The sequence below is a fragment of the Drosophila rhopaloa genome, unplaced genomic scaffold, assembly GCF_018152115.1.
Source record: "Drosophila rhopaloa isolate 14029-0021.01 unplaced genomic scaffold, ASM1815211v1 contig_178, whole genome shotgun sequence".
NCBI lineage: Eukaryota > Metazoa > Arthropoda > Insecta > Diptera > Drosophilidae > Drosophila > Drosophila rhopaloa.
In genome coordinates this window covers 5,673,402-5,698,585 of record NW_025335059.1, presented here as the reverse complement: position 1 = coordinate 5,698,585, position 25,184 = coordinate 5,673,402, and the positions used below count along the sequence as shown (strand labels likewise).

At 39.7% G+C, this 25,184-nt stretch overlaps 3 protein-coding genes and 2 non-coding genes across 5 annotated transcripts in view; 3 read left to right on the top strand and 2 right to left on the bottom strand.

Annotated features, from left to right (window-relative positions):
- The first annotated feature begins 1,367 nt into the window (after positions 1-1,367).
- On the top strand, positions 1,368-6,090 carry LOC108053954 (glycine receptor subunit alpha-4). The gene is made up of 5 exons (XM_017136691.2): positions 1,368-1,653; positions 3,376-3,463; positions 3,533-3,987; positions 4,051-4,700; positions 5,545-6,090. The coding sequence occupies exons 2-5, from the start codon at positions 3,393-3,395 to the stop codon at positions 5,827-5,829; spliced, it is 1,461 nt and encodes a 486-aa protein (XP_016992180.1). The 5' UTR covers positions 1,368-1,653; positions 3,376-3,392; the 3' UTR covers positions 5,830-6,090.
- A 1,588-nt stretch (positions 6,091-7,678) lies between these two features.
- On the top strand, positions 7,679-13,680 carry LOC108053955 (plasminogen). Its single transcript, XM_017136692.2, has 7 exons — positions 7,679-8,244; positions 11,045-11,131; positions 11,194-12,631; positions 12,686-12,796; positions 12,855-13,167; positions 13,236-13,335; positions 13,399-13,680. The coding sequence occupies exons 1-7, from the start codon at positions 8,202-8,204 to the stop codon at positions 13,455-13,457; spliced, it is 2,151 nt and encodes a 716-aa protein (XP_016992181.1). The 5' UTR covers positions 7,679-8,201; the 3' UTR covers positions 13,458-13,680.
- Positions 13,681-14,492: 812 nt separating this feature from the next.
- LOC108052656 (nicotinamidase) overlaps positions 14,493-25,184 on the top strand; it is a 29,568-nt gene continuing 18,876 nt past the window's right edge. The window contains exon 1 of the mRNA XM_044459168.1: positions 14,493-14,742. The gene's annotated coding sequence lies outside the window, so the exon portion shown is untranslated. The remainder of the gene's footprint in view (positions 14,743-25,184) is intronic.
- On the bottom strand, positions 15,538-15,610 carry Trnav-cac. Its single transcript has one exon. It is a non-coding gene; the product is annotated as a tRNA-Val (tRNA).
- On the bottom strand, positions 15,978-16,050 carry Trnav-cac. Its single transcript has one exon. It is a non-coding gene; the product is annotated as a tRNA-Val (tRNA).

The following is a 25,184-nucleotide window of genomic DNA, read 5'->3' as shown; positions in this document are numbered from 1 at the left end:
ATCTATTCAAAGCTTTTTCTCACTCTTCACTACTTTTATTTCTTGTTTCAAGTATTTAATAATTCCCAATTACTCTTTTGTGAGGTTAACAAAAGATTATGTTCTGTATTTGTATTCTGTATAATGAGGCTAATAATAATAAAAACCATTAATTCATAATAATTACATAAAGTATGTTGAAAATCTCCGCCCTTATAATTTTTAGACGTTCAGATTAATTATTTAATTCAGAACGGCAAACTAAAAAAACCAAACTGTTATTTAAGGGCAAACAGTAAAGGTTGAGTTTTCACCCAATATAATAATTTTCATTTCTTGATATGGGAACAAATTTATTCAACTATAGGAATAAACTCTTATATTTGCGGCAAAGCTTCCTATATCGGTTCTTCTGTAATTTTCCTCATCTTTGTATCTACAATTCCGTGCATATATTTCCCATACTGATTTCCCACTTCCCAAAGCGCTTTTGTCATCTCATTAAACTTGATTTTCCCTGCAGTTTTCCTCTGGCTTTTATTTTCTATTCTTTGTTCTTCAGTTTGTGCACTCCGTGTGACGTCAGCAGGGGGATCACCGGATTACCGGGGTTCGCATTTATTAGCCAGGGTTCCCAAGAGTCGCATCCCCATCGCAGATGCCACTGGCCCCAACTTTTGATGCGACAAATGCCACTTCTGGGGCCACTTGGCAGCTTGCGAAGAACTTGTTAAGGCAGGACTAACAAGCCAATTGATTGAAAAAATGCTCAAAACTAAAGAATCCCAAGTGTGGACAAATAAAATCAGGAAACTACTGCAACATGTTCAAGAATTTTTTACCCTCGAATTAAACAAGTCGAATCGATACACATTTGTCGCATCCTGTCATGATGAGAATTGAAGGTCCTGCCCTCCACATCCGGCAGTGCATCATTATGTTCTGGGCAAGAGGGGCAGGATGACAACAATGTCGATGACGACAGAGCCGAGCAGATTATGTGGCACAAGGAGGCAATGCCAAAGCACTCGAGGAAATTATGTTAAGTGACAAACACACAGGCCGATAGCGATGCAGCCCTGGTTGGGAAAGGATATTTGCCTGTCCTATATATAGACGCATATACAAACAGGCACGATTTTCCGCCAAAAGTTCCTTGTTCTCCCAATATTAAAGTCTAGGTTTCCAGCGGCTTTCACTTTTGTTTTTCCCTTCTGCCGAGGAAGAGGACTCACCCACACGTACGGACACTTATACCAACAGCGCGTCAAGCATCCTGCATCCTTCGTTGGTGAACTTTCTGTTCGTGCCTGGCAACGTTTTAAATTCAAATCTGTTCGCCTCCAACTGTCAGTTGTCAGCGAAAGTTCGAACAGCGAAGTTTTCGAACGGAAAGAACCAAATCATAAAAAAGCAAATCAGTCAGCTATTAAATGTTAAAGAGTGCAAAGTATTTTTTAAAACATAAAATACGCTTTTGACCCATCCATAAACATTCATAAATAATTCGGAAAGCCTAAAGTGCTGTTTTTTAAACATGACAGTAAGAGCGTCGAGCTGATGGTTATGTAATCTCTGTGAAGATTCCAGAAATCCAACAGAAACCTTCGGAAACCAAAAGAATTATAGTTGACTGCAAGGGAGAAGTCATTGCCGAATTTATCCGAAAACTGTGTAAGAATTAAAAACAAATTTATAACTTACATTCAATGCACGTTTTTAAAAATAAATTATTGTACATCTCACAAATGGTTAAAAATATTTCCTTGAACGTGAACTGAATGAACATTGAGTTGAGTCTTAAAAATAATCAAAATTATTATTTTTAAAAATTATTGAACGTAACCCGAATAACATTTTAAGTTGGGTCATAAAAATAATAATAGTTGCTTTAAGTAATTGTAAGCTGCAAAATAATTTAAAACATGCATTGCTCATGTTTTTTGAAAGCGGAAGTTGACAATCTTTAAATGAGTTGAAGAGGAGAGGGGATTGTCTGATAAAAATCCCAACAAAACAAATATTTCTAAATTTTAAAAGGAGCTAAACATGATACAAAATTGAAGTATAAGTATTTGTAAGTGCAAATTATTTGCAAAGGCAAATAATTTAAATATATTTTTAAATATTTTAATTTTCCCCCTCAGGCAAACTTAAACTTTTTAAAAACTATATTGTCGACTGAAGTATTTTTGTCTATTTTTAATTTTCTTAGATCTGTTTTCTCGGGCTCATGGTAAGCTAAAAGTAGATTGTGTTATAAGAAAACTTATGAAATTTGGCAGCTTAAAAATTAAAAGAGTAATTTATTTGACAATTTTTTTCATTTCGCATCCAATTAGGTTATATTTTCTAAAGATGTGGAAAAACAAAAACATTTATTAAAGCCTATAAATGAAATTATATAAGTGGTTCAAATTTTAAAAGGTGATATTGGTTGTTTAAATAGCAAAAAATAAATTAAAGCTTATAGTAAATTCATTATTTGAAATCGCTGATTCTTTAAGTTGTCCCAATTTCCCAAGAAGAATGAAAACCTCAGACTTGTGCCGAGTGCCGTGGCAATTGTCCTTGTCTAATGGGGGCTCTGCAGCATTGGCAGGATTCCTTCATTGCCCGCTTTCTTCTGCGTGTTCCCCTTATGGGATGGGGGCGGGTGGAGGAGCGGGGGGCGTGACACCCTCGCGAGCGCATAAAAAAGCGCATGGGCCACTTAAGGCACGAAACGCCCGCCTCCCACATTTTGCCCCTTCGAGTGGCTTTAATTGTGAATTAAGACGGTATTGTGCAGCGAGGACGACAGGTATTGCTGTCTGTGTCCTGCGGCCAGGGTTGCCATCCAGCATTCGGACTCAACGCCTCCCAATGCCGAGGCTATCCATTGTCGACGGCATTTGTCCCTTTGTCTCGGCCTCAATTCGACCCCCGTTTTATTTACTTGGTTAAGCGGCATAATTGTTGCTATTTTCGTGCCAATCGCTCTCGATGCATTGTCAATGCCAGGGCAGACCCTTCGACCGCCTTTGATCCTCCTCACCTGGTGGCAAGGTCACGGGACAGGCCGGAAAATCGTTTCAAGTTGTTTGTATCGGCGTCGACCTTTCATCACACGCTGGGCAGGAAGAACCATGAAAATAACACTAATTCCCATCGAAAATAGGTTTCAGGAAGGACTCGGAGAATTTCATTTCAGGGCAAAGCTTGTTTTTCATCAAGACAGCCTTCTTAACTTAATGTTTTACTTAAAACATTACAAGTTTTTCCAATTATAGATTCAAACAGTTTATTTTTTTTTTTACAAATTTTGTGAAATTACTCTTATGTTTTCATAGATACATAGCATAATAACTAATCATTTTGTAATCAAGAGTATACATTTTGTACATTTTTAAACAGAAAGAGCTCAGATAGAGATGGTAGTCCAAATAATTATTCTGGTGATCTGCACCATCTGCCTGAAGCACTATGCCAAAGGGGAGTTTCAGTGAGTATAAAACCGAGATTAAGGCCAACCCTTCCAATATCGATACAACGTTTTCCTCCCAAAACAAAGACAAAGTCTGGCCATAACCGACATCCTTCCCGAGGACATCAAGCGCTACGATAAGATGAGACCGCCCAAAAAGGAGGGCCAGCCCACGATAGTCTACTTCCATGTGACGGTGATGGGTCTGGACTCCATCGACGAGAATTCGATGACATATGTGGCGGATGTGTTCTTTGCTCAGACTTGGAAAGATCACCGCCTGCGATTGCCGGAGAATATGACGCAGGAATATCGATTACTGGAGGTGGACTGGCTGAAGAACATGTGGCGGCCCGATTCGTTCTTCAAAAACGCCAAATCGGTGACCTTTCAAACGATGACCATACCAAATCACTACATGTGGCTGTACAAGGATAAAACGATACTCTATATGGTCAAGCTGACTTTGAAGCTATCCTGCATCATGAACTTTGCCATCTATCCACACGACACCCAAGAGTGCAAGCTGCAAATGGAGAGTCGTAAGATTTCTTGGGATAGCCATAAACTATAGAAATGATTAAAAAGCATTTCCTTTAATTTAGTCTCCCACACCACGGACGACCTAATCTTCCAGTGGGATCCCACCACGCCCCTCGTGGTGGACGAGAACATAGAGCTGCCGCAGGTGGCTCTGATTCGAAATGAGACGGCCGACTGCACTCAGGTGTATTCCACGGGTAACTTCACCTGTCTGGAGGTGGTCTTCACCCTGAAACGTCGCTTGGTCTACTACGTCTTCAATACCTACATACCCACCTGCATGATCGTAATCATGTCGTGGGTATCCTTCTGGATCAAACCGGAGGCGGCTCCTGCTCGGGTGACCTTGGGCGTCACCTCCCTGCTCACCTTATCCACGCAGCACGCCAAATCGCAGTCGTCCTTGCCACCGGTGTCCTATTTGAAGGCGGTGGACGCCTTCATGTCCGTCTGCACGGTGTTCGTGTTCATGGCCCTGATGGAGTACTGCCTGATCAATATCGTCCTCAGCGACACGCCCATTCCCAAGCCGATGGCCTATCCGCCCAAGCCGGTGGCCGGTGGTGATGGGCCCAAGAAGGAGGGCGAGGGCGCTCCTCCAGGAGGCAGCAATTCGACGGCCAACAAACAGCAGGCCACCATGCTGCCACTGGCCGATGAGAAAATCGAGAAGATTGAGAAGATCTTTGACGAGATGACCAAAAACAGAAGGGTAGGTGTACTTAAATTACGAACTTGTCCATAAGATTAGAAAAATGTTTCCACTATTCTTCACAAAACTAACTTTAATTCAAGTAGTTTAGTAGTGACTCATAAATCTCTTCTGTTGGAATTCCCTTCAAGGCATTTTAAAAATTAAATGAAATCCCATTGACTCAAAAGAAAATACTAATAAATTATTTAAATTGGTATTTAATTTGATAAAGATTTACTTTGAAAAACACAGGCTTTTATGAATCACTACGATTTTATTCGTAAATTTCAATATCTTGAAGCTTTGACTAATATGGATATGAAACGGAAAGTGCTTTCGGTATTAATAATTACATTCAATTATTATATTTACTTAACTAAAAAATCATTTTTTGTTTATTTTTAAACTGGTTTTGTTTTTGATCAACATTTTCTTGGAAAAGCACAGCATTTTGCGAATGAATTCGATTTCATTCATTAGTCATCATTATTTATTTGCTTTGACTTTTAGGGATGTAAAACAGAAATTGATTTCGTTTAAAATTTGTATTTATAATTACATTTAATCATTAAAATTACATTACTAAGAACAAAATTATTTTTTAAATTTTGAAATTGATAAACATTTACTTGGGAAAGCGAAGCCTTTTGTGAATGACTTCGGTTTCATTCATAAATTTAAATATCTTGAAGTTCATGATGTTAGTCATCATTTTATTTTTGCTTTTAGAGATATGACAGTGAAATAGCTTTCGGTTTAAAATTGTATTTATAATTACATTTAAACGGAAAAGATTTCTTTAACCCCCGATAGTATTATATTTTTTTATAATATTTTTCTGAGAACTGTAATATTTCTGTAGATTGTTACCACCACGCGACGTGTGGTGCGTCCGCCGCTGGACGCCGACGGTCCGTGGATTCCGCGGCAGGAGTCGCGCATAATATTGACCCCCACGATTGCGCCGCCGCCACCGCCTCCACAGCCGGCGGTACCGGAACCGGAGCTACCCAAGCCCAAGCTGACCCCCGCCCAGGAGCGGCTCAAGCGGGCCATCTACATCGACCGCTCCTCCCGCGTCCTCTTCCCCGCCCTCTTCGCCAGCCTCAATGGCATCTACTGGTGTGTGTTCTACGAGTATCTGTAAGATCTGCATGCGAGACCGCTCTGCCCTGTACATACACTTTCGCTCCATCCGAGTGTTAAACGTTGATTGTTCGCATATATCGAAACGTATATCGCAAATTTACTCTTAAGCTTTCACGCACAAGCTTTAAGTCATTGAATTTTAAACATAGATGATTGTTGAACCACAAAACTTAAATATGAACGGTGAAGGAACACTGGATAAATTACAAATTATCAATTCAATTCCTAATGTGCTTAAAGTTAATCAAGTGACGTAGTAGCTGATGTAGATTAAGTGAATTGTAATTTAATGTCTCAAACAAATGCTTTTAATTGTAAATAAATAGAGAATCCATTTAAAAAGATTGTGGTTTGTGTATAAATATTTTAGAACCAACACTTTTGAAAAGAAAAATGTATAAGAACGTTTTTGAACCATATTTTTTAGTACATTCCCTTTGAAACAAGGAATTCAAAAATAAGCTTTTTATGAATCAGGGAGAAAGGTCGATGGGAACTTGGGTTACAAAATTTGTACCGAAACCCTTTTCAAGAAAAAGCTTTTATACTGCAAAAACTGAGCGCCAGATTCGCAAGGGAATAATATTTTAAGATCCAACTGTCAGTTACATTCCCCAGTTTAGTTATTTTTTCGCATAATAAAATCTTAGCAGCTTGGGCCAGACCATTCATTTTTTAACACCTTTTTCTTCGTCTTCTTTTTATACAACAGCAGTCATAAGTTTATTTCGCGTTGCTTTTTCTTTTTAAGGTGCCAACATTGGGTGGAACAATGGAACTTGCTCGGTTTTCTACCTTTCGCAGTTGTCAAACAGCTGCAGGGTGAAGAGGAACAGACTTATGAATACCCAATTAATTATGTTGGTCACACGCTCTACACTTTTGCCTTTTCACGGTCGTTAGTGACGCCGGAGCAAAAAGTAAAAGAGGGTTAAAAAACTAAAACCAAATTTACCTATTCAGTCAATGATAAACAGATGGAAAATATGGAAGAGAAGGCAGATCTGAGAAATCAACTAATTTAGTCCTAAAGCCTTGTAATTATTTACCAACAGTTCATTTCCACTTAAATTTCTATATTTTTGTTGGGGTTTCTCCATTTAATCGTGCGATATGATCAATCATATGTTTCCTTGTGAATATGGATGTTTGCGGTTTAACCATTTGCATTTGAAGTAGGCCAGGCCAAAGAGTTCGCTTCGTTTTGGGGAAACCACACCATGATTCACCACCCGAAAACCACATTGAACACGGGCCCAGTACTCGATGGAGTGGATTGCATTGGCGGAGGCTTCGAGAGCGGAAAAATAAGCTAAGGTTGCGCAAATAGTGTGTTTTTTGGACTGGGAAATACCTGAGGTTGAGCATTATGTGGGCGTGCTCAATGCAAATTTGTTTGGCTTAAAAGCAGGGGGTTCAATGAGTTGACTTTTCAAGGGAACACAAGATGGCTAAGTTGGTCAAATTTTTATTAGCTTTTTAATAAATCTATATATAAATAATTTTTTTTAATTAGGAAAATCATAAATTTAAGTGGCTCTCTGAGAGCTCAAAGTCTCAGCTCTTGCACAGACAATGCCCAAAGTCTGAAGAAAGTAAAAATCCAGCTGACAACCTCGCGGCTACCGTCGCGGCTCTTAAGTTCCCCCAATCCCAAAGACACCCCCTCCCCGCTCTCACCTCTTTAAAAGCCGAAACGAAAACGAAACGAAATGCTCCATCGACAATAACAACAATAAAGGCCAGGCCAAAGCTGCCTGACAACGACGCCACAAAATGTTATGTTGTTGCCGCTGGTGTGATGTTGTCTTCGGCTTTTGCAGTTTCAGTTTCAATTTCAGTCGAACTCGGGCAGCAACGGCACACGGAAGCAGGCCGCACACTCCGTTCCAACTTCAAAAAAACCCTTTTAAAAGGCCCGAAAAAAAACCGACCTTATGATCTCGATGCAATCGGACATCGGTGTGTGAACTGCCAAAAACACCTTGTTTCATTCGTGCACCCAGGGAACAGAAAGTGAAATTCGTGCACTTTTCACAACCAATTTCGCAATCGTTAATAAAAATAAATATTACAAAATTCAATTAAAGCAATTGGCAGCTCGTTAAAGTTTACACCAAGGCTAAATTGTGGTTCAGCTAAGCCAAGATAAAGAAACCGAAAAAAAAACGTCGCCGCGGCTTAACACTTTTTAACACTTTCATTTTCGTTCAGAGTCGTTTTCGTTGGGTTCGTCATCACAAGTAGCGCGGTCGCCTTTCGTCGAGTGTGTTAAATAATAGTAAACAAAAAAGTGAACGAAACTACCACATTTTTCGGCAAATGTTCAACGGCTTGGTGATCTGAAAACGGAAACTGCATTTTAAGTTGATGTTCGGCAAGATGCAAACGAAGGTGTTTCTGCTGTGTCTGGGTTGGTATTCAAAATAACACAATAAGATACAATAGCGAATGCAGGGGAGATTGGCCCCGAAATTAACAGATAATTAACCTAGTTTTGGGCATCTCGAAATTCATTGGAAATTTGGTAACAATTTGTGGTCGGCTTATGGTTGATTTGTGCTAATGTGCTGCGCAAAAAAATACCAAAGGAAAACAAAAGACTTAGGCAACGAACTTGCGCATCCAACGAAAGTCTGAATGCAGCTGATGATTGGGGCTTGCGTTTTTTTTTTCTTGGTTTTCCTAACCATCGCCATGATTTGTGCAACGTGAGGTGGCTTGCAACTTTCTTTGCCCGCCACTGCCAATAAAGCTTCCGCTCGGTGACGTCAGAGCCAAAGAAACCAGCTGGCATGCAAATCACATAGATACGGACACCAAGGCCAATCGGAGATCTCCCCTGGCCCGAACCGAAGTACACTTGTGTACGTGTTTCTTGGTATTACCGCAACGCCAGGCTTGACCATCTATTATGCAACAACAAAAAAAAACTTGTCAACGCCGCTGTTTGTTGGCTTTTAAGTCGTTTTGGCCGTTGCCGGTGCCAAAACTCCAGGCGGTTTTGCCGATGGCCCGACCATGAAGTGTTCAATTTTATGTTATTTCTGCCGCTTCGGAAGTTGGTGCAGCTGCTGTTTGTTTCTTTGATCCCCCTCCGCCCCTCTGTGGGGATTACTGACGGTTTTCCAGCAGCGTTGACATCTACACTGCTTTCTTGGGGATTTTCACTTTCGTTTGCCATGCAATTACAGGAAAATTATTTGGCTGCAGCTTACGAAACCCCTGGGCTTCTCTTAATTGGATTACTACTAAAATAAACATCTAACGTTTAGAGATGAAAAGTTTTTATGGAGTTTTATATATATAAGAAAGGTATACTTATATTAAATTTTTTACAGAAAACGAAAATAATATTTTTTTTAATATTACAAATTTAATACACTATTCGAAATACACACACTACATTTCTTTGGATGGGAAATTAACGGAAAAAACCCAAGTTCACATTTTATTTAGGGTGTTTTAAAATTTAGAGTCAAATTCTTGGACACTATTACTTGAATTTCGTAAAGAAGACTTTGCAAATATCTGAAAATGTTCTTGGCAAATAATTTTGGTTTAATAATATTTCAAATAATTTTCCCTTTTTTTCAACGGAATGTGTGACACTTTTTTGGGTCAAAATACACAAAAGACCGAACAACAATGAACCGAAACGAGAGCACGTATCTATAGCGAATGTGCTTAGTCTGTCTAGGGCCTCCGGGGCATTCACTTTTCCCAAGAAATTATTTCTATATAAGCCCTATAATTGGCCAATATTTCATTGTGTTGGGGCGCAGCAACAAAGTAAAGCATTGCCATTTGGTATGGGCAATTTTATTCCAAGTGAAAGTGGCAAAGTTGCAGTGCACACCTCGAAAAATGTTAATGAGCCGCGTTCGAATCTGGCATAAAAGCAAAACAAGAAAACCAAAATAAAGCAGAAAAAGGTGAAATAAAACCGAAACTGTAGCAGCTTAACCCAAATCACTGAAAGATAATCAATTTTGTTTTCCTTCGCTGCGAGGTGAAATCTTTTGCGACCTTGAGGCTCGTTAACTTACATAAAGAATCACCCGGGAGGAAGTTCCTCTTCGGGGAGATCTTCCCCACCAAAAACTGTCGAGTCATTAAGCAAACAGAGACAAGCCCACCAAAAAAACCCCAGCAATCCAACCCAAACGAACTGAGATTATGTCACGGCAGCCAAGCAAAATAAACACACAACTAAATAAACCTTAAGCGCTTCAGTTGAACAACGACATACTTTCTCATTTAAGGGACGAGGGAGGAGGTGGGGGCGGTCCACAGATGCGTAATGCCAATTTGTGACATTATTCAACCGGCGACGACAACGAAAGACTTTGCATAGGACCATTGTTTGGTTTGAAGTGAGTTAGGTCAGTTAGGAGCTCGCGGATCTCAAGTACTTCCTGCTCACAAACATTTTATAACTGCCAATGAACAAATTATAAGTGCCTCAGACAATAGTATTAAGCAAAAATAGATTTTATTTATCTACATTTTTTTAAGGGCCGCTACTTAATAGAAAATACAGCAAATTTTTGTTGGCTTAATATTTAAAGTGTTATTTTAAGTGCTGCCACTGTTTTTTAATGAAATGTTTATGAAATTATACATTTACAAAAATGTGTTTATGTTTTCAATTATAAAACTTAAAAGTACATTTCTTCACAAAAAAAAACTATTTTTGTGTGGCTGAATACTATACTATAGTGTACGTTATCAAATAAAATCAATAAATAATCGATAAGGCCGTGTTATCTGAATGCCTCACAAATATATTTCACAAAAAAATTATCTAATAATATTTATCCGATATTATTTGCAATCCATTTTCTCTAGGTAAAAGTACCAAAACATTTTTGTACTTTAATTGAAAGTCGATTATTGTTAGTTTAGTTTTTTTAATTTGTATATTAAACTTAACTATATGAAGTTTTTTCGTTCTATAGGTTTAATATACAGCCATTATTAATGCATTTTATTGATATTTGGTAGATTTTTGATTTTATATGCCTACACAACATCGCAATTCGGTCACTTGTCTATAAGCTACAAAAGAGGGTTAGCCATATCGCTGGGTCCTAGAGGGTTTGGGAATAATTCAGTAAACTTGTAGTTAAATTGAAAATAAAGTTTAAATTTTATTTTTATTTTCATTTTGGAATAAATAAACTTTACTAACTTTTCTGGCTTCTTTACAGTTTTCTCTCTGGGATCATATCCGCCAGCTCGAGGGGAATCGGATGAAGCCAACGATGAGGAGCAGCCACTCCATTTGACCAACGACGGTAAGTGTGATCAAGATGCGGTTCGCTCTGCACGGACATTCATAACTTTAACCTTAAGGCAGCGTCTTTCTTTCAGCCGCATCTGCACGACCGACGACTGGGTCGCCAGTTGAACGAGGATTTGGGCCTGAGTCAGAGTTCGGCCAGCAGTGGCAGTGGCAGCAGTCAATCCAGTTCAACCTACGAGGATGAGGACGATGTCGAGGGTTCCAGCGAGTACTACGATAGCGATGAGGAGCAGTCGGAGGGCAGCAATGAATCCCTGCCCCGCTTGCTCTCCCAATCCACCTTCAATCGCATCTCTGAGACCCTGGGAGCTCTGAACCATGTGGGTCACATGCTGGTGGACATAACCCGTGGTGGACAGGATCAGGCCAAAACGGAAGGAGTTGAGAAGAGCGAGGAAAAGAGTGAGGACATTAGTAAGTCCCCCGGTTCAATCTCGAGTTCTGCCAGCACCACTGAAGTGGCTACATCTTCAACTTCCTCACCGCTGGGGAAATCGGAACCACTTTCAGGAGTCTCCGACAAACTTATGGACACTCTGCCCATTACACTGTCCGCCAATAGTTTACTGCCAGCTGGAAAGCCTGCCAATCTGAGTGTTATCCAAGTGGCCACGAAGAGAATCGGAATAGATGACACTTCGCCCATGTTTGTGGAAAACAAGGAGCTCAAGCTGAAGAAGAAAAAGAAGAAGAACAAGAACAAGCAGAAGGTGAAGAAGCCCAGTGAAGAGGGAGTCCCAATTCCGGTGGTTCAGGGAGCTCAGCAATCCCAGCAGAAGATCAAGATACCCACCACTCCCCGGACCACAACGAGCACCTCGACCACGGAGGCACCCATCACCTTGAGTCCCTTGGATCAGTTGGCGGAGGCCAGTGACGAGGCAGGAACTGGCAAAGATGTGGAGAACTACTGCAAGACGCCGAGTGGAAGACGCGGTCGTTGCGAGGATCTCAGCAGCTGTCCCGCCCTGCTGCTCAATCTCAGCAGCTTGAGGGAATCGCTCTGCTTCAAGAGTCTCTATGTGCCGGGCGTCTGTTGTCCCATTGCCTCGTCGTCCACTGTCCTGACCACTCAAAAGCCACTGCGATTGACCACGCGACCCACAACCACCACCACCACCACCAAGGCCACCCAACCCACCAAGAAGAGCACCGTTCGACCCACCACACGACCCACTTCGGGCCTGGTGCTCATTCCCCAGAAGAAACCGCCAACCACGACGACGACCACCACCACGGAGGTGCCACTGGAGCCCGAGGGTCTGGACGAGATCGGCAACAATATCGTGGATCCCGATGAGTGTGGCCAGCAGGAGTACTCCACGGGCAGGATTGTGGGCGGAGTGGAGGCCCCGAATGGTCAGTGGCCTTGGATGGCGGCCATTTTCCTCCACGGACCCAAGCGCACGGAGTTCTGGTGCGGTGGTTCTCTAATCGGTTCGAAATACATCCTTACGGCGGCGCATTGTACCCGCGACTCGCGGCAGAAACCGTAAGTGCTAGTAGGATTTCTATTCGATGGGTCTTAATTCATGGTTCCTTTCAGATTCGCTGCCCGTCAGTTTACCGTCCGGTTGGGTGACATCGATCTCTCCACTGATGCCGAACCCTCTGATCCCGTGACCTTTGCCGTCAAGGAAGTGCGCACCCATGAGCGGTAAGCTATTGCCCTGCTTGAAATAGTATTAAATACTAATAAACTCCTTCAAATGCAGCTTCTCTCGTATTGGTTTTTACAACGACATTGCCATCCTGGTTCTGGATAAGCCAGTGAGGAAGTCGAAGTACGTGATCCCCGTGTGCCTACCAAAGGGGATTCGCCAGCCGCCCAAGGAGCGTCTTCCGGGACGAAGGGCCACCGTCGTGGGTTGGGGCACCACCTACTACGGCGGCAAGGAGTCCACCAGCCAGCGGCAGGCGGAACTTCCCATCTGGCGAAACGAGGACTGCGATCGCAGTTACTTCCAACCGATCAACGAGAACTTCATCTGCGCAGGATACTCCGATGGTGGAGTGGATGCTTGTCAGGTGAGTTGATTAAGCACTTTCCATTTATAATGGGTTCTTAAAGTCTTTCTCATTCCCCATGAAATTAGGGCGACTCTGGCGGTCCGCTGATGATGCGATATGACTCCCACTGGGTTCAATTGGGAGTGGTTTCCTTTGGCAACAAGTGTGGCGAACCTGGCTATCCTGGTAATTTATTCTCCTCATATAATATTTTGAATAGTTTTTTGATTATTTGTATTTCTAAAACAGGCGTCTACACACGTGTCACTGAATATCTGGACTGGATACGCGATCATACGCGGGACTGATCGCCCATCTAATCCGACCGATCCACCTTAGTCGTAACTCTAGCCTAGGTTTAGATACGCACTAGTCTATGTACTCTTAATGCCCCCCTCCCCCTTCCTGTTCTTTGTGCAGAGTCCTATTTATTAACCGCATCCCATTGCTATGAGGAATGGCATTTGTTGACTAAATTATTATTTAATATTTTGATAAATAAAATGAGTGAAAAATATTATTTTACAAACACATTATTTTGTTTTAGAACCTTAAATTTCTGTTGGTATTAAAAGTTGTTTAGATTTACTTACTCCAAGTTTGCATAGGTAAGCAAAGTTTATCTGAAAGAATAACCAGATTCATACGAAGATATGAGGCATTGCTTTTAATTGTGGAACAAGTCGATTCATCAATGACGAAAAGCAAAATAAACACAATATTATTAACCGCATTGTTATGATTAACGGCATTTGTGGACTACATAATTAAATATTTAATTTTGATAAATAAACTGAACTAAAAATATTTTGTTATAAGCACCTTATTTTGTTTTGTAACATTTAATATTATATTATATTATTATTATAATATTAATATTATTATATTATTGGTATTATTATATTATTGGAACTATAATTGTTGTAGAATTACTTACTACAAGTTTGCATATGTAAGCAAAACATATCTAAAAGAAAATATATATAAAACATTTTTTTACAGTGGAATATGTCGATGACACAAAGCGACAAAAAACCAATGATCCATTGCTAATTGAGTTTAGATAAACAACAATCAACGTTTCCAACATTTGCAATTAGGATTGCATATGAAAAACTGGCATTACGGTTATGGTATGCTTTTCAAATTCTTGTCAATGGGTTTGCGACCAACTGATAATTTCATTCATCTACAGTGTGTTTTATCACTAACGGGGAAATACTTGGTAAACAAACGTGAGCAATTTCATAAGGTTCTCTGTTTTTGCCGGTCCTCTCTTTCTGTATCTTTTTGCTGCTCTTGAAAACTCTTTCCAATAGTACTCAGTTGGCAATGAGCTTTCACAGCTGTCGGACGCGAATTTTTCCCTCCAACCGGCATTCCTCGGCAGTGTTACCAATAACTCATAGAATCGACTAGTTCAGCGTATTCTGAGTGGCCTAACTTCAATTTCATGATTTACAACACTTATAAATCATAATATTGTATAATTACCGCTGATAATCATCGATTTGGCATTATTGGTGCTTCTGTGCGTTAATTTAAAAGCTACGAGTGTTTTGTTTATGCAAAGCTTTTTCGTACAAACGCGTGGTAAGTACCCGAAAAGTAAGAGAAAGGCACTCTTTATATGCGAAAAGAGAGAATGTGAAGAGGGTGATTCACTTAGTCTATAAAAAGGGTCAAAAAGGTCGGGGAAACTTTGAACGGGGTTTTTAGTCATTTTAGTACTGAAAAAGGTTAGCCTAGTCCACTGAGATATTTTCATATATCATTCACCAAACCAATTTTTAGTTCTATGCTGGTCAGTGTAAAAGCTTAGCTATAACCTCAAGCATACATAAGTTATGTTAAGCCGTTATAAAAGCTTTGTCGTTCTGTTAACTTAGCTCTGTTAAAATTTTGTATGTTATTTAAACTCCTTTTTTGAAATTTACTAACAAAAGTAAATTTTAAATTGTAATAATAGTTTAAGCAAATAATTTGTGTTGTGTTTTAATGATAAAAAAATGATGTAATGGTTAGCCAACGCTTCTTTATTCCTGGCAAAGCAAATAAATTATTATCAATTTACCATGGGCAAATAGGAAATAGAAAATCGTGACAGCGTCTAATTGTGTTAGAAATAAACAGATTATCATTATTCCAATTGTAGATAGCTATTTGTAATGTTATGTAACTATATAACCTTGTGCTCTTACGTAAAGACAAGGTGTGCCAATAATTAAGGATAGTATCTTCAATATTAAGGCACTTACCGAATTTAATCAACAATTATCTGTTCAAACTGTATTTCATTGTATAATTTGTCTTAATTATAAAAACAAATATTTAGATAAAAATCAAGAATAATGATTTCAAAAACAAAATATAAAAAAAAAGAACGATTGTTCCCGCCCGGGTTCGAACCGGGGACCTTGTGCGTGTGAAGCACACGTGATAACCGCTACACTACGGAAACGCTTGGGAAACGATCGGTTTAAGGCCCAACAGTAGCGAACGGGCAGAGTAGGAAGACAGCCTTGTTTTTTTTTAATTGTACAAGATTTTAAAACATTAAAACTTGCATTCAAAATGCATGAACCGTTTTTAACAAGTTTAAAAGTTGTAAATTTAAAAGACTAGTTGTTAATATATGTAGCGGTCATTATAAGCACATTTCGAAAAATTTGATTAGATGCAGCAATATATGTAAGCAAATATATAATAAGTTAAAATTAGTAAATGGCAATGGAGCTCTAAAAGTTATTTATATATAAAGCATGATCGTTTTTTGGGTTCATAAAATGTAAGAAAATAAAAAAAATAAGTAAAAAAGAATTATGGAATGTTCCCGCCCGGGTTCGAACCGGGGACCTTGTGCGTGTGAAGCACACGTGATAACCGCTACACTACGGAAACAACTGAAGATCTGGCGGCAGAGAAGTCAATTCCAGTTTAGCTGCTTGCTATTGATAATAAGGCTGTGCCGATTTCTCCAGATCTCGATTTTTTTACCATCTATAGTACTACTGACTGTTGCGTGGCCGTTACAATGAAAACCCATTTCTTCGCCTTGTCATTCCGCTCTTAATTAGCCTTTATTTGTCCCCTCTTCGCTGCGACCCTTACACAATTGGCCAGCATTTAGAGTACAGAGGGAGGTGGGCGAGGGAAAGGCATTCATGGTATGCCTGAAACACGCTGACCAGATTACCAACCAAAGCGCCTTGGGGCCAAGGGGGCAATTTTGTGGGTGGGGGCTTTGGATGGCCCACCTTTAAATAAATTCGAGCATGCTGATCCTTGATTAAAATTCCTATTGTCTGCTTTGGTCCTGCCAAGATTTCCTCCCCTTTCATTGCTCCGCTTTTGTGCGGCGCCGTGAACGTAATTAATATGCAGGCCAGAACGGTCTCTAACTGTTCTCTGGCACTCGTTATAATTACGCATTTAAATTGGCACAAAGGTTGAGGCCAGACATGAACAGGGAGAACACACTAAGCGGAAAAAGGACTTCAAAAGTTTAAAGTATTTAAAACGAAATTTAAGATTAATTAATTCTTGAAAAAATATATTCTATCAATTTAAGTAGAATTTTTTGCTCTTAAAACGCTAATTGAAAAACAATTGTCATTACAATTAAACATTTAGAAGTGAGTGACTGAATCAATTTGACAATTTTGTTATACCTTCTATTGCCATTAAAACTAGTTTTGCTCTAGAAATTTTTTCCAACCAAATTTTGGTTGCAACAGAAAAGAACTAAATAAGTTAGGTAATAGTTTAGTAGTTTTTTTTAGGAATTTGAATTTTTTTCAGTGCCAGCAAATCCAAAAGCAAAGCCAAGAAGCGTCCACAAGGAAGCGCCTTCAACTCTTGTGTTGAATATGTATATTTGCAAGTGTGTGGGCTGAAGGTGTGTGTGTGTGTGTGTCTCTGGGCGCTTATGAGTGTGTTGGGGCACGGCCCCATAAATTTGGGTCAATGGGAAAAACGTCAGAATTGAGTAATTACAACATAATTTTCAATTTTGCAGTTTACGTTGTAAATTAATTTGCGGTCGACATTGGCAAAGCAGCCTCAGATCATTCCATCCCCTTTTCGCCGGTTTAGGCTGACTCGTGACGGGTTTTTGGGGTGGGGTCTTGGGGTTCTCCGGATCTCTGGAGCTCTGAGCTTGGCTTGGCTCTGGGGTTGGGGTTTGGGTTTGGGTTGGGGGATTGCACAACAATTAAAGCAACAATTACTGGACAGCCGGACAACGGACGTTGTATTTTGCGTTGTTGTGCTGTGCCACAGTACATGTAAGTGTATGTTGTTGTTTTTGCCGCTCGGGTCGGCGGTCGCCGGTTGGGGGTCATTCGTTTGTTGTGCATAATTAATTTGCAGTTATTTTGCCTGCCTCGCGTGCTGATACCCAGTAGGTAGAAGGCCAATTAGTCCGGCATATCTGTTTGACACGCAGGTACCCTCCTTCTCAAATCCCATTTTATATAGTAACAAAAACATATTAACATGTTTCGGAATCGAATTTAAGAAACCATTTATATTATTTAAGTCAAATATAAAAATTCCATTACTTTATATGTTTGCTGATTTATGAATTATCTGAATACAATTGAATTTTAATGATTTGAATTTGAGTGCCTTTCTTTAATTTTCAATTTATTTAAAACAACATTCTTACTATAATTTTTTTAATGGACAACGTTTTCTGTTTGATTGTATGGTACAAAAGCTCGAAGTGTTTTGGAAACTGTTGTAAATAGAAAATTATTCCATTTAGTTTAAGCTTAAACTTTTTGCAGAGCGTTTTTTTATAAAAAAAACGTTTGAATTGGTAAAACTGAAAATTCACTCGACTTTGTTTTCTTTTTATTTTCCCCCACTTGATTGTGCTGTATTTTTAGAGTGACAAAATAGTTTTCTCATCACCATCATCAGCAGACCCAGGGGTGTACTGTTCTCTGCACAAAACTGTTTACGATTTTACAGCTGAATGGATTTTAATTGAAAGCACCGAAAGACACGCTCGTGTCAATGACACTCGAAGGGAGAAGGGTGCGGGATGGGGGTTCATTTCGGGGATGTGGGTTGGGTTTTTCAAGGAAAGGCAGTTGCCAGCAGCTGTGACAAGATTTCGGATCATGTGGGTTGCCCGGCTTATGCAGGGCCAATACCCAGTTCCCCAGATCCCCTGATGCAATAAAAAATTGACCCGAAAATGTGTAACAAATGTTGTGACATATTTTCGCAACGTTTAGTCAGCTTCATGCTACCCCCCGCCCTATCCTTGCCACCCGATTCTATGGCCAACGATTGCGAACCCGCTGCCAATGATCCTGAAAAGAGCAAACGAAAAGAGTCTGAAAGGATGCTCAGAATGGCTTTCCCAGTTCGGGTGAAAATCGGTTTTGGGCAACATTTGTTTTGGCCCACATATAACACAAAATGTGCAAAAATGAATATGAAAAGGGGGTGCTCTGTAACTCTGTAACTGTAAACTTAATCTGCTGCCGATTGTTTTTACTTGCTTTTTCAGTGGGCGATTTGTTGCTCAATTTGTATGGGGGCGTGGTGTAAAATGGGATGGGATAGGATGGGATGGTATGGGGGGCAGCTACTTTTTGAGACCCAAATACGGCGCGTTTTCAATATTGCGGCAACAATTTTCATGGATTTTACGCTTTCTTTGTTTTTGCTCTGTTTTTTTGGCTTGTTTGTATTTGGCAACTCGGTAATAATGAAACCAACGACTAGGGGCAGCTGCGGGGGTGTGCTCATTTAATTGAAAACAAGGCGTGGCAGCAGCGGCAGCACTTAAAGCGAAATTGAGAACAGATGGAATGGCAAGCAAAAAACTTACAATAATTGCCCACAACAGTTTGAAATTGAACGAAGCCATTGAAATGGACTGAAGTCCCGGCAGCTTCGGTTAACTTGGATGATTACCATCGACGGAAAGATAAAGTTTCCGCGGCCACTTAATGGGTTATTTATGGAGTTTCCCTTCCGCAGTCTGAGTGCTGAAACTAATTAAATTATACAATCAAAATGTTCGTCATATTTTATTGAGCACTTGCACGTGGAAGGGGAAAACGAGGTAAAAAGAAGGATTTTTCACTTTGGCAAAGACTTGTTTTAAATAAAGTTTGCCTTGCCAGCGTTTTCTGTTTTTTTAAGTAATACATTAATTAGTGACCTTATCTAAGGGGTTTCTTTGTCTTGTCTTCCTTTTTCCTTGATATTCTTAATATTAAGCCATTTTCAGTTTATATTTTACCTTGCACTTTTTGGGCTTGTCATTAGAAGCACTCATTTAAGGACTGATACTTTTCTTTAATTTTGGCAAATATTTGTTTGGCTTCTGATGTAATTTCTGTACTTTACTTTTTTTCCCATTCCGAACTGCGGTATATAATAGTTGTCTGCATTATCTATTGATGTTCATTGCTTTAATGCAAACGTTCTCATTTCCTTTCCTATTTTCCCAGAAACTTAAATGGTATCATTAATATAATGTGATATATTTTATTGTCATACCTAAACCGATTCACACAACAATAAACCAAGAATCTATCTCAAATTTTCAAAGACAAATATGCACCACAAATCAAATTTCCATAAATATATGTCATGTCCATCCTGTCTGCGGACATGTGTGCTGTATTATTTATATCAATTTGAATGGTATACAAATTTGTATGGCAAACAGCTCGTGACTATAAACAGAGAGTGTAACCTGATACGATGTTTGTTGCAGTCGCTCGCCAATTTCTTTTGTGCAACACATATTTTTCTCCATTATGTGGTGTTGGTGTAAGTGTTTGTGTGCCTGGACGCCATGGCGACCTTTTCTTTTTAGCCTCGCACACCGTGCTATCTTTGTGTATGGCCAAACAATCACATACAAACACACACAGGGCAAGGACTCATGGCCGTGGGAAGTGGACAAGACAAACAGACGCCGCCCCTTCCATGTGAGTGGGTGGGTAAACAGAGCAGGAACAATCCACTGCAGCCCGGGGCTCCGTATAAACGCATTTCCCAACAAGTAAGACCCACCCCTTATCCACCGCCCGTTGCATTATGCTGAAACCGAGGGACTACAATCTCTTTTTCGCCTCTCGACTGAGGGCAACGCAAAAACCAATAAGTCAAATGACCGAAAAGGCTTAACAGACCATGAAAAAAGGAAGAAAGGTAAGCCGAACGGGGGCTTGGATGGAAAAAGCCAATAAAAATAAGCGGAAAATCAGGAAAATCAGGAAAATATAACAAAAAACGATGGCAGGAAATCGATGGAAAAAAATGAATAAAGAACAAGCGAATTAAAAGCGATAAGAAAACAACAATGGTTCTTGAACTCCACAGGGTAAGAGTAGAGTTTTAACAAAATATTTTACATAAATGATTAAAAAGAAAAATCTTAAATTTAAAGATAAAAAACCAAACTGGTATTTGTTTTAATGAGCTTAAAAGCATATATTTTAAATTTAAAATCAAATGCTGTGCACTTTTTAAAGCAACTAATAAAAATCAAGTCACAAGCTTGAGAAGTTTTTTGTTCAAATGCATTCATATAAATTTTGATTTATGACTATTAAATTGGTAGTAAATGGAATGCACAAGAACTCTTTCACAAATACAATTCAAACCTTTGGGACTTAAATTTTAGTTTTTCCTTTTAGCAGCTCCTTTATCACCAGCAGCAATTTCGTTCGCATTCCAGTGAAATTTTTATTAGCTACCATATTTTATGGAATTTATTGCATAGCATAGAAAACCATTACAGCACCCACTTGATTCCTGTATTACCTTTGACTATTGCAGATTGCATTGAAAAGCTCTTAGACTCTTAAACCAAAAACAAATCTCATTGTTGACTGTTTGCTGCCGTGATTGCCGCATAAGAGCCGAGATCTACGAGCTAGGGATTGGGACTTGGGTTGGGGGGTGGGGTACTGAGGAAAATGGGGGAAAATAGAGGCAGCCGGCGATGTCCCATTTGTGCCAAGTGTGTGACAATAAAATGTTTACTGATAGCAATACCAGTCGGGCAAAAAGAAGCCTGGCTAGGAACAAACCGGTAAAGCAATTGAATGTGGCACAAAGTGCTCTAGTGGGTGGTGGACTGGCCTGGGATTGGAATTTCGTGCTGGGATTGGAATTGGGATTGGGATGGGGATGGAGTACGAGATGGGTGCCATCTATTAGGAAAGGTTGCCAGGCAAAAAAGGCGAGCCGTCGACTATTATAAATAATAAATGCTGACTGGTCAGCAAAAGCCGGACGACTAACAAGAGATGTGTCCTTTTTCCTTTCCCCAGGCAACACCAACAAGAAACAAAAAAAAAACTAAGGAAAGACAAAAACAATTTGCCGGCCCCCCACACTCCCCATCTTCATCTTTCGGCTTGCTTCGATGCTTTTTTTTCCAGCTCACGCGCCCTTGGCTCATAAATCTCGGCCAAGAGTGAAATAAAGCTAAGCGTAGCTCCTGACGTCGGTGTCCTGGCACCTGGCAAATTGATTTGTTGGTTTATTTGGTATGCCAGCGGACGGGGGCGGCAACGGTGCCCAGAGGAGCCACGTAAATTCAGGCGCCGCCTGTTTGTGTCATAAAATACGGGGACATAATATGAACTCAACGCTGTAGTGAAGTGTCCTGGTCCAGGAGCTCGACAATGACATTACGATGAAGTTAAGCAGCTGAAGGCGCACATAAAGCAATTTTCAATTGAGAACTTGACGGTGTCCCTGATCGATTAAATTCAACGTCCGGCCGACCACTTAATGCCTTTAATTTAAATCAATCAATCAATCAAGCAGCTGCTTCCACTTGAAGGGAGATTTTCCTCCCCGCTTATTATTATTTTAGTTTTTCCCCAATTTCCAAACGTTTTACCCCACGGCTTAGTTTGATGGGTGGGCCTATGAATATTTCGGGGGTTCTGATTTTAAGCAGCTTAACCGTTTGCCTCAATGACCATTCTCCTTTCAGCCTTTTGTCTTCCTAAGCTACTTAATTTATCTGCCCCGATTCAGTGCAAAAGGTCTAGGCATCGCACTCCCCTGGCTGTATCTGCGTATATCCATCTAGTTTTTGCCTACTGCTCACCCGTTCGGCCTGTGTTTAGGTTAAGACAATTTAAAGTGGCCCGAAATTGAAATCAAATCAAATCAATGCCGCTCATCCGCCCCCGGATGAATTCTCGGGGTCCTGGACGACAAGTGACCTGAATTGAATGCCCATTTGAATGTGTATACACAACAGGATGTACGTATCTATTCGGGTGTGCGTTCTTCAAAGCGATATCTGCCTCAGTTTAGATAAGGTCTTGAAAGTGCTTTTCCAGGGAATTCTTTACTTTTGTTTAAAGAGTTTAAAGAGGTTTATTTTGGTACAAATTATTACCATAAATAACAAGAGACTCTTGCCCGTGCATACTTTTTTCTACTTCCCGATAAGAGACTAAATGAAACTTTAGCAAATCCACTTCGATGCATTTTTATGGCCAATATATAAAGTTCATGACCTTTTATAGAATGGCAACTTACCACGTCAAGTTTATTTCTGTTTCCCGTATTGAAAATGAAATTACTCGAACTCTCGGAAATTTGCGGTGACCTTTTCAGGTTTCTGGAATGGCCTTGAATCAATTGCGAGTTGAATGCATGACCTGCATTTGCCATAGAAACACCAGACACCCCCAATCAACCTTTCTACAATTTGCCTAACAATCTTTCAATATTTCATGACGCAATCAGTAACGTAAGCTAACAACACGTGCCCAGAAAACGTTATAAATACAGTTGAACTTCTATATATAAAACTTCAATTGTCTAAAATAAATTTGAATAATATTTTGAAATAAATTATTTAATAGACTCTTAATCTAAAGGCTGCAGACAAGAATTTAGGTGAATTTAGGTGATAAATTCATTATATCATATAAATTTCCATAAAGATTTTAATTCTCCACAGTTTTAAGAAAAAACAAAAAGTTCATCGTTTTTTGGAAGGTAAATAGAATAAATATGTACATGTAGTTTGGAAAATAAAGAAAAAAAAACAGGAAAATTGTGACATTGTTAAGTTCGAGTTGTTGAAGTTCTACTGTTTTTGGAGCTGTGTGGGAGTGTGATTTCTTAACCCTTGAATGGCTGACATTTTGCTTGCATTTAGCTGCAGTTCGGTTCGCTTGCATATTTGGCCAATAAATTGCGCTTTCCGAACAAACTGGCAAACTGGAAGGCAGGATTCGGATGCTATCTCCAATCGGTTCGTCTCTACCGCATTGCTATCGGAATGTCAAAGTTCAATGTGCAATTTAAATGCAACACACTGCAATTGGCTTTGCCTTTTGTCCGCGCTGCAGGTGCTCCAGCCGATGAATTCCGCCCAAATAGAAGAAACTGCAAACAATTTGTATTTAAATTCGGTGCTGCAGCAGACTTCAAGGTTCTAGAGAACGTATCCTGCGGCTGTTTTTAATTGGCAAATAAAAATGCGCAGACGAAAACGGCAAATTTTGCATACGAACGCAGAATGCTGAATGCAAGGGATTCAAAATTGAAATTTATGTGAAAAAATCAGCGGGGCGCAGGCAGAAAAAAGCGTAGTTTGCCATAGAAAGGAAAATAAACTAGGGCCAGGCAAACACACACACACACACAAACACACAGGCAGGAAGCATCGATTATTCAAAACATCCGCAATTGGGAGCTCTTATCAACACACAGGCGTCATCTATCTCCAGCGTTCGCCATCTATGCGCAGTTTGTCAAAAATATTTTTTCCACCGCTTTTTTAGAGGCGAAATTTATTAAGCCACGGATAGGTTGTGAAAGTATGAGGTATGCACACTGGTTTGAAAGCTATTGTGCTTCGGGATTGGATTTTGGGAATGCAAATTCAGGTTTGAGTAGGGTTAAGGGACAATGAAATAAGATTTCGTTCTTTCAGATTAAATATATTTATAGTCGTTTTGGTAATAAAATATTTGTAGTAATTTGTAGTTCTTGTAACTGTTATTTCACTAAATATGGATGTGATTTTAATGCAGTGTTTACAAAACTTACAGAAAGGCGTTACCTGCAAAAGGAACACAGAAATCTGAAAAGGTAACTGAAATTTCTTTAACTCCAATAATTCAAAGGTTTAATTTTGGTTGCAATTCTAAGCACTATCATTTGATTTTAGATATTCTGTACTGAACAATTAAAGTCCCTACAATCATATTAGAGACAGTGTATTTAAATAGCATTTGATTTCTTTTTTAAAGGGCTTCATCGAATTTGATTTAATTTGATTAGGGACATAGTAACTCTACTCTAATTGAATCATTCAAACCACTCTTAATGAAAAATACATTCGTCTGCTATAGTGCAGATAATAATGAACAAAACAGTTCATTTGAAGTATTATAGTATATTCTTCCTGCCTCCAATATACTTCAATCAGTCCAAAGCAGTTCAATTAATTTGTATGTAGGGTATCCTCTCATTCAGCTTTCGCTGCGTTCGACCCTTTTTATCCTCCGCTCGTTTGATGAGTTTTAGTGTCTATTGTCACATGTCCGTGTATATCCTGCCGGATACAGTCATTCCTCCCACACACACACACACACACACACACACACACTCACACATTGATAGGTATTCTGCGCCTCCTTTGCTCATTCATATGCATGACGATGTGTCCATTTTTGTGGCTTGTCATTAATGCATAAAAAATGCTAATGGGCCAGCGTTTATGTCAACGCTTTTGCCAAAAAGGTGCAAACTGTTGTTGCCTTCCCCTAGTTGTTATCGTTGTTGTTTTGGTTGTTGTTGCTATTACCGGAGTTGTTGCTGCAAATGTTTGTCGTAATGCCTTTTAAATGAAGTTGTGCGCCATTTGCCATTTGAAGTTTGCTGCGACTGTTTTGTCCGTGTTTGGCCGTTTGCAATGATGGCCACCAAATTGAGTTGGCTATGCGGTGAGTGGTTTTCTTTTTTTTTTTGTTTGCCATCATCCTCCATCGCTTTGTTTGGGGGGGATAGGGATA

Bases quoted from the DNA above. Each gene is read 5' to 3' on its own strand.
- LOC108053954 (XM_017136691.2), top strand. From the start codon at position 3,393: ATGGTAGTCCAAATAATTATTCTGGTGATCTGCACCATCTGCCTGAAG. The intron at 3,464-3,532 runs GTGAGTATAAAA...CCCAAAACAAAG, and splicing joins TATGCCAAAGGGGAGTTTCA to ACAAAGTCTGGCCATAACCG. The intron at 3,988-4,050 runs GTAAGATTTCTT...CCTTTAATTTAG, and splicing joins CAAGCTGCAAATGGAGAGTC to TCTCCCACACCACGGACGAC.
- LOC108053955 (XM_017136692.2), top strand. From the start codon at position 8,202: ATGTTCGGCAAGATGCAAACGAAGGTGTTTCTGCTGTGTCTGG. The intron at 12,632-12,685 runs GTAAGTGCTAGT...GGTTCCTTTCAG, and splicing joins CGCGACTCGCGGCAGAAACC to ATTCGCTGCCCGTCAGTTTA. The intron at 13,336-13,398 runs GTAATTTATTCT...TTTCTAAAACAG, and splicing joins TGGCGAACCTGGCTATCCTG to GCGTCTACACACGTGTCACT.